This window comes from Lepidochelys olivacea (assembly GCF_965140295.1).
Source record: "Lepidochelys olivacea isolate rLepOli2 genome assembly, chromosome: 1".
NCBI classification, from domain to species: domain Eukaryota; kingdom Metazoa; phylum Chordata; order Testudines; family Cheloniidae; genus Lepidochelys; species Lepidochelys olivacea.
Genome location: NC_140411.1, coordinates 188,591,327 through 188,604,549, shown reverse-complemented (window position 1 = coordinate 188,604,549; position 13,223 = coordinate 188,591,327). Strand labels below are relative to the sequence as shown.

Genomic DNA, 13,223 nt, shown 5'->3' with positions numbered 1-13,223 from the left:
ACTTGATGGTTGTTCAGTGTAAGACAAGGTGGGGGGTGTCATGCTGTCTGGAGCAGCTCACAACTGTGAGTGGTTCCATGAGGGCAGACAACCCAAACTGGTGGCAAATTCTATAAGTGCACCAAACTCGTAACAAATGTGAACTGGATCACTCTAACAGTCTTACCATGAAGAAAAGGAGTACTTGTGGCACCTTAGAGACTAACCAATTTATTTGAGCATAAGCTTTCGTGAGCTACAGCTCACTTCATCGGATGCAACGAAAGCTTATGCTCAAATAAATTAGTTAGTCTCAAAGGTGCCACAAGTACTCCTTTTCTTTTTGCGAATACAGACTAACACGGCTGTTACTCTGAAACCAGTCTTACCATGGAGTCACAATCAATCCCCTTAGACTCTCCAGTCTATCTTGCCACCCAGACAAACTGGACTTAGTGATAAGTGGTCACTTATACCAAAAGTCACACCACATTCAGGTTGCTTCCAGTCCCATGAGACCAGTCACTTACATCAGATTAATTGGTACTCTAGATCCTACACCAAAGACAATGCCTGTAGTCAATCCTCTAATAAACTATCAAAAGGTTTATTAACTAGAACAAAGGAATAAGACAGTTTTTTACAGGTTAAAGCAAGCAAACATATACACACTAGTGAGTTACCACCTAAATCCTAAGAGTGACAAGAGTTGTAGTGATCTGGGCCTTCCTGAAGTATCTTTCAGGGCAGACCCAAGGGGCAACCCCTGGGGATCTCTGGCTGCAGTTTAGAATCTCTGGCCCTTCAGAGTTCAAACAGCCAACAGATGCAGTTTCTTCCTGTCAGGGATTTTTATTCCTTTCCCGCAGAGTTCAAGATGATCCACGTGCATGTCTCCTCTTCATGGGTGGGGTGGAGGGTAATCAACAAAATCTTTTGTCCTCTGATGTCCCACAATGATTTATCTGTTGTCTGCGGGCCTTCTGTTGAGCAGGAGATAACACCCCCTCTGGCAAACTAGTATTTCACACTTGGTAATAAGAAAAGGAGGACTTGTGGCACCTTAGAGACTAACCAATTTATTAGAGCATAAGCTTTCGTGAGCTACAGCTCACTTCCTCAGATGCATCTGAGGAAGTGAGCTGTAGCTCACGAAAGCTTATGCTCTAATAAATTGGTTAGTCTCTAAGGTGCCACAAGTCCTCCTTTTCTTTTTGCGAATACAGACTAACACGGCTGCTACTCTGACACTTGGTAATGTTTCTCTCCTGACTCTGGGGGATTGCAGTTTCAGAGCAAACACTTCTTTAGTTACAGAGCAAACATGTAAATATCACCTATGGGATACAGCTATTATCAATGAGATTAATGCACACAGCAACATATAAGCATTTCATAGAGTCTAAACACTAAATATCTTCCTATAAGACTAATACCTATTTTGAGCAAAACTAACATACGGGTGACCTGGTCCAGTCTCCAGCTACGAGGTTGTCAGTTCTGAGCTAATGCCTGTAGCCTGGGCAAGAGGTGGCATCTGGCCTGCCAGCATCACAGGGGGTTAATCCAATTCCTAGTAGATACCGGGGTGCTGGAACTATTTTTATAGTAGGGTTGCTGATGATGGAAACTATGTATTTGGTATTTGTTATTACTGCTGCAAGCCAGGGGTGCAGCAGCATCCCCAGCACCCCTAGTTCCAGCACTACTGAGTAGATATGTCAGAAAAAATATCCATAAATTGGCACTTTTGTTGGTAGTGTCCAGGCTAGTTCAGGCACACTGGCAAGGCAGAGCGGGGAAGTACGCACTGCTGTGCTTGCTCTGTCAGTGCAGTGGAAGAATTTAGTTTCTAGATTTGTCAATCCAGCACCTTTCACTGGCACAAAATTCACTTATAGAGATATAATGTAGTAAGCTTTGTAGGGTAGGAATAGTACCTCTGTGTGTTCTGCACATTTGTAGGGCTTATATGCACATATTTGTAACAATAACAACGCATAATGGCAGAACAAAATTCTAGACTTCCATCAGCTGAGCTACTGAAGGGTGTTTTTTTAAGGTACACAAACTGCAGACACTATTCTAATAGCACCACACTATGTCTTACGCATCTAATTGTCTTTACTAAGTACACATACACAAGGTCATAGTTTAATAGGGTTATTGACCTTACAAATGTACAGTAACATACAATAAAGCACTTTCACACCAAAGTACTTCACAAACTAATTACAGGAATTGATTTAGCTACAGCTGAAATGCAGCCATTTTTGGAGTGGAGCACAGCAGCACTGCACAGCACTTTAGGACAGAAGGTGACTCAGGACTTGTCTACATGGCAAGTTACTATGCAGCAAGCCAGGGTATAAATCTGCAGTGCACCAGCCTGCCACATAGTAACTCGCCATGTGGACACGGCTACAGTGCAGTGAAAATTTTCAAGCAGCAGTATGCTAAGCTGCACTGCAGGACTTTCACGTGCTGTAGCCATGTATCCATCTGGCAGGCTACTGCATGGCAAGCTTGTGCGCTGTAGATTCACAACCTGGCTTGCTGCGTAGTAATGTCCTGTGTAGACAAGCCATTATAGTCCAAGCAGTGCACATCATGCAACGTAATGTGGAATCTACATGTTAGTCACTACCGTGTCAGGAATAAATCTTTGAGACTCTTCCAGAACAAAACACCAACCGACGTTATTGAAAACCACAGTATCAGATAAGTATGCAAGCAATGTCTGGTGCATGCATGAATATGAGCAAGCATATTAAATCCAAACAAAATGGATTGGTTGGTTTCAAGTTCTAGATGATTTAAGAGTTCCCAGCCGGATTTCTTTTCTTGTTTCCCTGAGCCCCTTTCTCCTTGTGGGGTGAGTTTGGGTGTCAGATTGTTATTCACATTTTGCAGCCAGACCAGTTCTAGAATAGCACAAGACTGGGACCTTTGCTTAACCATCTCTTGTAAATGCTTTAGTTTCTTCAAAGACCTGCGTACTGTAATTCTCTGTTTGCAAAGTATGGGCTACATTGGCATAGGCCCTTTTGTGGGCATATAGGGTAGGGAGAGGAAATGCACAAAGAGCCTTCCACACAATGTACCCTATGCAAGAGCCTCTCATAATTACAGTCCCTGTGGCTCCAGGCACATATAAAAAGCAGGGAGGAAGCAAAAGATTGGAGCTGTCCAGGCACAGAGGTGGGGAAGTATGCCATATGCCACGAAGGGGCATAGCACTCCCCTTGCAGGTGAGTTATGACTGAGCCCTACATTTTGTATAAAATACGGTATGTACAGAATGCAGCAGCTTGCAGTTTTGTAGGTACCCAACAGAACAGATGGGATCTCTTTTAAGATTCTGCCATTGGTTCACCAGTACATTCAGTGTAAACATCAGAATCTTATTGTTTACTTTTAAGGCACTTAAAGGTCTTAAATCTGAAGACACTTCATGGGCTTCCCTCTGTATTCCCTGGAATTTCCAGTACCCCATGGAATATACTCTTCACCACCTCCGAGCAGAGCTCAGGTAGAGTAGGGGAGCGGGAGAGTGCAGCAGGCCAGTTGCAGCTCCCTGATTCTCAGCCACCTGGCTTCAGTGCAAGATAGTGCTGCTCAGGAGTGTATGCCACTGGCCCCTGTGCTAGTAGAGGGCCAGGCATACCAGGACTCCACTCTGCCATGCCCCCTCTCACCTCATTGCTGCCCTGACAAATCCTTTCCTGAGGGTTTGAAATGGGGGGTGTTCTCCTGAAGTTGACAAGGGTGTTACTTTACTCTTTGCCAGTCTCTGGGTGGGGTAGATTCACCCTGTCACAATGACACTACATCAGTGTATTTTTGTTGTATGTAGTGGTCTCTTTCAAACCCATTTTGCTATTGCTGCAAACTTTATAAACAACGTAGCTGTTCAACCTCATATCATATTGCTCTTGAATTTCACCTGAAGCAACGACAAAATGACCAATCCACAGGCTGTGGGAGTTGTAGGCCACCTGCCTGAGGATGTGGGCTCAACCAGCTACAGAAGTTGTGTAGACCAAAAGCCACTTCTTGGTTTGAAAGTGCCATCCTCTGAATGTTTTCTTCTCCCAGCAGTGCGCAAGGGGTACAGGATCCAAGCCGACAAGGAGAGGGACTCCATGAAGGTGTTGTACTACGTCGAGAAAGAACTGGCACAGTTTGACCCAGCCAGGAGGATGCGAGAGCGATGTGAGAAACAGACATTGTTTGACCCTTCCCAGAGAGGCCTGAACTAGATGACCTCTTGAGGTCCCTTCCAGTCCTATGATTCTATGATTAATAGTCTGGAAATTCATAGTGATGGTTCCACAAACAAATTGAACTGAGACCCTATGGCCTAGCTCTTCAAGAATGTATGATGCCTAGAGTTAGGCTTAGAACATAAATAGGCACCAAAATATGTGGCATGATTTTCAACGTCAGTAGGAGCCGTTGGATGTTCAACACTTTTAAAAATCAGCTCTGTTTATGTAGGAATGTAAATAAGGAATTAGGACCCTAAGTTTTGACACCCATGTTTGAAAATCTAGGCCCACATTCCTGCCTTCTCTGTCATATAACTATGGTGTAACTGTGGGTGTATGAGACAGTGTGGTGTGTGTATACTTTTAGGAGGAAATGTGGGTCTGCAATAAGTCTCTTAAGGTATATGTTATGTTATTAGTATAACAGCCTCAATATGCTTTGGGGGACGGAGAGGTAGTTTGTACTGGCCACCTCAGTGAAATGGTAGATCTGAAGCAATACGGTTGTTTCTTTCATTTACCAGGAGAAGAGATGTCAGGGATTCTAGCTGTCAGTGTGTGAGCAGTTACAGTGGAGGAAGGTTTGTGACACTGGGAAATAGGGGATGGGTCAGAGGCCCATTGTAGTATTTACAGAGGTGTTTACGTCTAGTGGGTGCGGGACAGAGTTCACACAGGCAGTGTGGGAGAGGTATCATGGCATGGCAGTATACTGACTGGGGGTGAAGAGGCTAGTTGTGGATAGGTAGAGGACAGAGGCTGATGAATTAAGATTATTTGTGGACCTTTAACTCTACATTTCCAAACTTTAAAACTTCATCTTTTTAAACTTGATCCTTAGCCTATGATTAAGGATGGCAGAATCAGGTGTCTAGTGATGATCTGTCCAGGTCAGGGGGTTGAGGCACATGGGTGGAGCAGTGTGTGTGAATGGGGGAAGAAGCTTGCAGTGCTGCTCTGTGTACTGTACCTGTTCCATGTACAGAGGATATCAGTCTGTGGGGCTGGCAAACATCAAGGCAGAGTTCCTCTGAGTGGCCTCCACTGACTTCTAGGACTCCTTCTTGAAGTGGTGAGGGCTATGCAGGTTTCTCTTCTCCATGGCCCCATGAGGATTCCTCATTTTGACCCTAAAACCTGCACACCCATCCCTGTTTTTTCATTCCTTGTACCTCATAATCTGTGGATTATCTGGCCCTTCCCTCATCTGAAGGGCCGGGTCTTTCATTGTTTTGCTGGGCTCTACCCACCAAGCCAGGGTTCACAGGCTTGGCTGCTGATGCCTTCTGCCAGCACACTTAAAAATAAACAAACAAACAGACCTAAAAACGTTGCTGGTAAAGAAGACAAGAGAGATCAAATGCCTGAGGTAGCCTAGTGACTGACTCATCCAACCCAGTGAGGGGTCTTGACATTCATATGTGGTGGATACAGATCATTTTCCAAAAAAACTTGTGCCCGTTATCATTAGCCTGTGCATCCAATAGGTCCACCGAGTAGGTGTCTGTATAGAGATGCCTTTAGATCCTGGCAGTCACAGATGCATGAGCTCCCTCAATCAATGACGATAAAGGTTTAGGGAATGGCATTAATCATAGCTCTGTACTGATTAGGAGAAACTAACAAATTACATGTAGTTCTAAAACAGTCATCATGGAGCGCATTGCCATTTACACCCACCAGACCTACTATAAAAAGACTCTCTCCAGATTGGAACGTCTGGAATCCAGATGTCATTGTGCTTGACAAGGTAGTGACTGACAGCGATTCAACAGATGAGAGATGGCAGGGAGCGTGCAGATCGTTTTTTGTGGGGGTTGATCTTGTTTTAGCTTGGCTAGTCAGGCCAAACTCACGGCCAGCCACTTTGACACCAGGGGAGGTGCATATGTGCCTATGTATACAAAACAGAACACCCAGATAAGGCTGAAATTGGACCAGAAGCATTCTCCAAATGTGTTGTGAATTGAGATCTAAAATTCACAGGGAGTCCCGGGGTGGGAGGAACCCAGGCCAGCATTCTGAGAATGGGTTTGGATTCTGTTTCTGATTATTTTTAATGGAGGGGGGCTTGGCTTCTGTCTGAATGTATCAGAACTAGTCCCACCATGGTCTCACTGTCCCTTCTCACACACACATCTCCTCTGCAGTGTCTGTTTCTCTCTCGTGTCCTGGCAGATAACAACACCATCTCTGAACTCAGCTCCCTGCACGAGGACTCAAACTTCCGTCAGCCTTACCGGCAGGTGCGAAGGAAACCCCTGCCTCCTGTGGGGGACCTGGATGGCGATGCGGAGTACTGGGCAGGGGTGATTAGCGGAGGTGGTGCATCAAGGACACAGGCGATTTCTGATTACAGGGAGGAAAGGGACAGCTTTAGGCATAGGTGAGTGCAGTGCTCAGGACACAGCTGTACCTGGCCAGGGAATAGTGAAGGAAGAAAGGTCACAGCCGTCCTCACTTCCCTGATGATCTGTTCCCAGCTGACAGAGCAGAGGGGATACAGAATGGGGGAAGATGGAAACGGGGCCTGCCTTGGACAAAAATAGAATTGATCTGATTCTCACAGCTCTCCCTAGCCCATCCACTCAGGCAAAGCCAGACCCCTCTCCCATTCCATGTCTGATAGTGTGAAATATTTGATAGTCATTTATAAGGCCAAGAAACCCAAACCCCTCCCCTGTGTGCAGTGGGACTCCTGGAAATTGCACCCCAGTCTCTCTGATGCATTAAGAGATACAGTGCACTCTAGCAGGAACCACACTCCAGTCTCTCTGTGCAATGCGGTCTGCAGTGCTGGCCCAAGGGAATGGCACTCCACTCCTTAGAGCACACTAATACACACCTTCATCCCCTGGGACTCTCACCCTAGAGTCTCTGGTAGAGCAGCCTGTAGGAAGTGGAGCTCAGTCCCTTAAAGGCAATAGCAGGGATTCCCCTCCCCAGAGGGTCTGTTGGTACAATGCACATTGTTCACTCAAAGCTTGCTGGTGACAGCAATATGGCAGGCTGCTTCTTGGTTTCCCCATCAGGGCATATGTGTGCCAACAGTTTTCAGTGCTTGGGAGTAGCCCTTGCTTCCTCCTCCCAGCTTCAATGGGAGGCACACACTGTATCTCACAATTCTGCCCTCCTCTGTCCTGCAGCCAGCAGAGATCGAAATCAGAAATGCTGTCGAGGAAGAACTTCTCTGTGGGTGTGCCGGCCGTCTCCATGGACGAGCTGGCGGCCTTCGCAGAGTCCTACAGCCAGCGCACCCGCCGGACAGATGGCGGCCAGGAGCCCCGGCATTTCGAGAGGTCGGAGTCGCGAGGGGGACGTGGCGGGGTGGTGCAGCACCAGGACAGCTCCTCGGAGGAGTACTATGGCAAGCGCAGGGGGAACCGCGAGCCACTGACAGACTCGGATAGGGGCTGGTCATACAGCCCGCCCAGGAGACGGGCCCACGATGAGAAGCACCTGCCCAGGCTGGTGAGCCGGACGCCTGGAGGGAGTCAGAAGTATGACCACTCCTACCTCAGCAGCGTCCTAGAGAGGAAATCCCGGAGCTATGAGGAGAGTGGTGAACGCAGTGAGACGCCCTCGAAGCTGAGCTCGCAGCCCAGCCAGCGAGGGGGAACGTATTATGCCTGGTCACCGCCGTCCACCTACAAAGCAGGGCAGCAGCAGCAGCAGCCGCCAAAGCCAGAGGAAGGAGAAGACACCCTGCCTCCATACAGCGAGAGGGAGCTGAGCCGCGGCCCTTCGTACAGGACCAGGGAGCAGGCTTACCTCAACGCCTCGGAGAAGAAAAGGAAAAAGGAGCCCAAGAAAACAGTGAGGCCGTGTCTGGCACTCCTGATCCAAATGGGATGAGCGGGGAACACCAGGCAGGGGATGCTATCTAGGGTCTGGGGGATCACCAGGCAAGAGATGGAGTTTAGGGTCTTGGTGGAGGATCCCCAGGCAAGGGGTGGAGTGTGAGGGGCCTTGCCAGAAGTGGTACATGTAGATTTAGGAGATCCTGAGGGTGAGGCAGCTATGGTGAATTTTAGGTGTTTGTGATGGGGAGAGACAGGGGTTGTGATCTTTGCATTGAGCCAATCATCCTGGAGTGGGTGAGGCAGGGAGGGGAGGTTATCTGGAATACAGCAGTCAGAGTGGAGTGACTGTGGAGGGGAGGTTATATTTGGGCCTAGGCGGATCAGATGGAGTAGATGAGGAGGGAAGGTTAGGGGCATAGGAGGATCAGGATGGAGCGATGGGGAGGGGAGGTTATCAGGGTCGGGGGAACATGGTAGGGATGAGACATCTAGAGCATAGAGGAATTGCGGGCCATATCCATGGCAACCATGCTAGATGTGGGGTGGGGTATGCATTTTGTGGGCTGGGATGCATTTAGTGGTGAATGCTTGTGTAACAGCCCTAAGAGGAATGGTTTTGGAAAGGTGTGTCTATGTGGAGATGAACTGCTCTGCATCTGTGAGTGCATGCATGTGCCCAATGCGCCCCTCCTCAGACTGGTTAGTGGGGAGGAGCAAATTCCTGCTTCAGTCTGGTTTGTGGCGTCCCTGAATCTGTTCAAAGGCCTTGGTAGGTCAGGGTGTTGAATGTCCCCTCATGTCCACTTAGTGGGATACATCCCTCAACTTGGGTAGTGTGATCAATACCCTCCCTCTGAGCTTAGTTAATGTGTGTGAGAGAATGGGGGGCCCTGCAGCTTAATGGGGAGATGCAGGCTGCCCCCTTGGCAGCAGGTGCATTCAGCACACTCTGGTGAAGCTAATGCCATTCATTCTCTTGTGCAGGCCCACCCGCCCACGCTGTCTGTTTCTCCTGATTTCACATGTGATTTTATGTTTACATTTCTTCTTCTCTCTTCCTCAGAATGATTTCCCAACCAGGATGTCCCTTGTGGTTTGATGTTGTCACGGAAGAGTCGTGTTGATGGGCGGGGTACCATGAGGTGGCCGTGAGGCTGACATACAGAGCCCTAAGCAAACAGGTCCCAGTGAACCTTTGCAGCCACCAGCTATGGATATTCTCTTTCAACTGTCTGTTTCACCATGGGAGTGGAGGCCATCTGTAGAGGCAGACTCCAACCAATAGCTCTCATCCCACTTGCTGTGGGAGAGTCCTCCAGGAAAATCAATGATAGGGCTCTCTTTGGAACTCTGTTCCACATTCAAGGCAGCTGTCGCCATATTCCATGTCCCAAGGGTCTCAAACTCAAAGAGGGGCTGGCTTCTAGCCTGTCACCCCAGAATGCCTCATCCCACATTAGGAGAGGCCTTTCTCCATACTGCTTGCTCTCACTGTTTCCCATGTCCTAGACTTGGAAGGAAGTTGTCTTCATGCCTCTTGCACTCAGAGCCTTAGGAGGTGGGGACTGCCTCTCACACACATCACACCGAGATGTCTCCATGTCCCATCTCTTCCATGCTGGGAGGAGGCCTCATTCTAAGAACTGCAAGTTTCCTCAAGATGGCAAGGTCCCTGTCCCCTGAAAGTTCTGAAAGAAAATCTCTAACAAAATACCGCTGAGCGTGGCACTATGCTAAGGGCTGAGCAGGGAGAGAAACAAGCGTGGGTTGGTTGGTTTGATATTTTTAGTCCTGTTCATTCAGTGATGGGAACTGCAAGTGAGATTTTATGTACTGTTTTAAAAGTGGATCTAAGTAGATTTTATTGTAATGAGAACATAACATGGTTCTTCTCGCTGTTGTTTGTCTTGATATGTGTGCATTTCCTTGAGGCTGAGATATGACAATATAAAGCTTCAGAAGGGTAATCTGTTCGATCATATGACAAACACAGCTCGACCTTGTCACTGTTCTGCTTGTGGTGTCATCACACTGCTCTGGACAGTGGGCTTTTTTTTTAAAGAAACAAGAAGGAGAAAATCACGGTGTGAGAGAGAAGCCATGGCTCTTCCTTCTGCAAGGATCAGCATTATTCCTTTCTGGTTACCAATCCAAGACAGCCAAAAGAGAAACAACAGAAACGGAAAAAAATAATATCTTGGCCAAAACACACACTTAAAAATCACCTCATTCCAGTTACTTCCAGGTCGCCCACTTCCATCTTGACATGATTTTAGTGGCTGATGTCTCAGGAACAGCTGAATTTAGAAATGCGTGCTTCACACCATCTGGAAGCATGACATTTCTGCTTTCAAAGAGTATAATACAGTCATTTCTCACTCTAATTTAATTTCTAGCTGCTAAAATCATGTTGGAATTCATGTGGAGGGGAAAAAAGGTGGGAAATGCTGATCAGAACATGGTTTTAACTTCCACCTGCCAGGGCTAGAAATTAATGGGAACCTTATATCAGTGGGAAGAAGAACAGGAGGACTTGTGGCACCTTAGAGACTAACACATTTATTTGAGCATAAACTTTCATGGGCTACAGCTCACTTCATCGGATGCATTCAGTGGAAAATACAGTGGGGAGATTTATATGCACAGAGAACATGAAACAATGGGTGTTACCATACACACTGTAAGGAGAGTGATCAGGTAAGGTGAAATATTACTAGCAGGAGAGCGGGGGGGGAGGGGGGGACCTTTTGTAGTGATAATCAAGGTTGGCCATTTCCAGCAGTTGACAAGAACGTCTGAGGAACAGTGGGGGGGGGGGGGGGATATCAGTGGGATGGCCAGTATTCCCCTGTGACATACAGCCTTTCTTTCTATTCCGAAAGTTAGTAAAATATCTGGTCTTAAATCTTTTGCTAAGTGCTCGAGCAATGCTATTTTGGGCACTGGTGCAGGATTGGACCTTGAAGCAGTGTGATTTCTCTGTCCCTATTTATTAACATAGCTGCAGTGCTCCATGGCTGTTACAAACTTCTCTTTGGATTTGTATTGAACTTGGCACTTTCCTTGCCATATAATTACTCGGCATCCTATTTTTGCTTCAGATTTTACCCAGAATGGTGGGGGACAATCCCCAAGGATCCGATGTTGTCACTTTGTGTCCCAGTGGGAGATGGGGATTATGGACCATGTGTTAGAGCAGTGGTTCTCAAGCAGGAGTCCAGGGCCCTCTGGGGGGCTGCGAGCAGGTTTCAGGGGGGCCACCAAAATAAACCAGAGAGCAGGGCCAGCGTTAGACTACCTGGGGCCCAGGGCTGAAGCCCAAGCTCTACCGCCCTGGGCTGAAGCTGAAGCCTGAACAACTTAGCTTCGCAGGGCCCCCTGTGGCGTGGAGCCCCGGGCAGTTGCCCTGCATGCTACCCCCTAATGCTGGCCTGGCTTTTAATCTACTGGATATGCAGAAAGAGTTGTGGCACAGGCAGACTGTGGAGTCTTTAAGGCATGTTGGGGGGGCTCAGAAAGAAAAATGTTGAGAACCCCTGTGTTAGAGGAAGGATCCATTCCCATTCTCCCTCTCCACTCAAGTGAGTTTCAGAGTAACAGCCGTGTTAGTCTGTATTCGCAAAAAGAAAAGGAGTACTTGTGGCACCTTAGAGACTAACCAATTTATTTGAGCATAAGTTTTCATGAGCTACAGCTCACTTCATCGGATGCATACTGTGGAAAGTGTAGAAGACATTATATACACAGAGACCATGAAACAATACCTCCTCCCACCCTACTCTCCTGCTGGTAATAGCTTATCTAAAAGAAAAGGAGTACTTGTGGCACCTTAGAGACTAACCAATTTATTTGAGCATAAGCTTTCGTGAGCTACAGCTCTCTTCAACGGATGCATACTGTGGAAACTGTTGCAACAGTTGGCCCAACTTGATTATCATACACATTGTAAGGAGAGTGATCACTTTAGATAAGCTATTACCAGCAGGAGAGTGGGGTGGGAGGAGGTATTGTTTCATGGTCTCTGTGTATATAATGTCTTCTGCAGTTTCCACAGTATGCATCCGATGAAGTGAGCTGTAGCTCACGAAAGCTTATGCTCAAATAAATTGGTTAGTCTCTAAGGTGCCACAAGTACTCCTTTTCTTTTTACTCTAGTGAGTGTATCTTTGTAAATCCAAGCGAGATCACCCTGTGAGCACACACCGTCCTTCTGGCTTTGTTCTGTGTTATTGTTAGCCAGAGAGAATACATTTAAAGTAATTCATACTCTGCTCCTCATTAGTGTGTGATCCTGGAAAGTCCTAGCACCGGAGCCTCCCCAAGAAGAGCTAGGGAGGTTGACGGAACTCATCCCATTGTGTCCTTTCTACCTGGCATCCAGCAACCCCAGAGACCATTATATGTGGAGATCTGAAAGAGCTCTGTCAGCCAGTACCATAGCATGAGGGAGGAAAGAGAGGGATTTAAAGTTGTCTTGGAAATCTATTTCCCAAAGCATGCTGGAAATTGTAACAGATTTGTGCCTCCTCCTTCAATCAGTCACTGATTCATTTGATCAAACCCTCAGGAATCTAACCTATATATTAAAAATAACACACCTCTCACCGTGTATTTGATTCACTGTTACTCATTCGAGGCTGATGCTTGAGGACATTTGAATACTGGCTGTATAAGGTTGCCATTTAGTTAATGAGGATGAAGTCATGGTTGTGAATGGGATAAATGCAGATTTGTAGACTATTTCTCTTAGATTTAGGATATCCTGGTAACACACTTATATCTTCTCTGTCTGACCCTCCATATGTCTTACATTACACTCAAACTTTAATGACTGGGAAAGAGTTGCAAGAAAAAAAAAAAAGTGTTGATGTTTCTGATCAGGATAATTTTACCTGGAAATGCACCAGGACTAGAGGCCAAGCACATTTTCCCCTGGGTGCCACACGTCACTTTCCAGTCTCAGAAAAGGACCACGCTTCCCAAAGCCACATCAGGACACTGCACAGTCCCTGCTGTTCCACTCTTACTCTAGAATCTCCCAGTTCCTCAATAATTCACTCCTCCTCGCCCCCCTGCCCAGCTGCTTAATATTCTCTGTATGCAAATGAAGTTCTGTACACCTAGTGACTGGGACAAGCTGTAGACTGGATTATTTCTCCAATAGGGAGGG

The 13,223-nt window shown here is 47.0% G+C and overlaps 1 protein-coding gene across 7 annotated transcripts in view; it reads left to right on the top strand.

Moving 5' to 3' along the window:
• Positions 1-9,964, top strand: part of ILDR2 (immunoglobulin like domain containing receptor 2) — a 48,873-nt gene extending 38,909 nt beyond the window's left edge. For 3 of the 7 annotated variants that reach the window (XM_084628026.1, XM_084628024.1, XM_084628020.1), the window contains 4 exons: positions 4,078-4,194; positions 6,429-6,636; positions 7,397-8,119; positions 9,117-9,964. In XM_084628026.1, the coding sequence (XP_084484152.1) occupies positions 4,078-4,194; positions 6,429-6,636; positions 7,397-8,105 (1,034 nt within the window). In that variant the 3' untranslated portion in view covers positions 8,106-8,119; positions 9,117-9,964. The remainder of the gene's footprint in view (positions 1-4,077; positions 4,195-6,428; positions 6,637-7,396; positions 8,120-9,116) is intronic. The other 4 variants (XM_084628025.1, XM_084628023.1, XM_084628022.1 and 1 more) reach the window with 3 other exon arrangements.
• Positions 9,965-13,223: the final 3,259 nt, after the last annotated feature.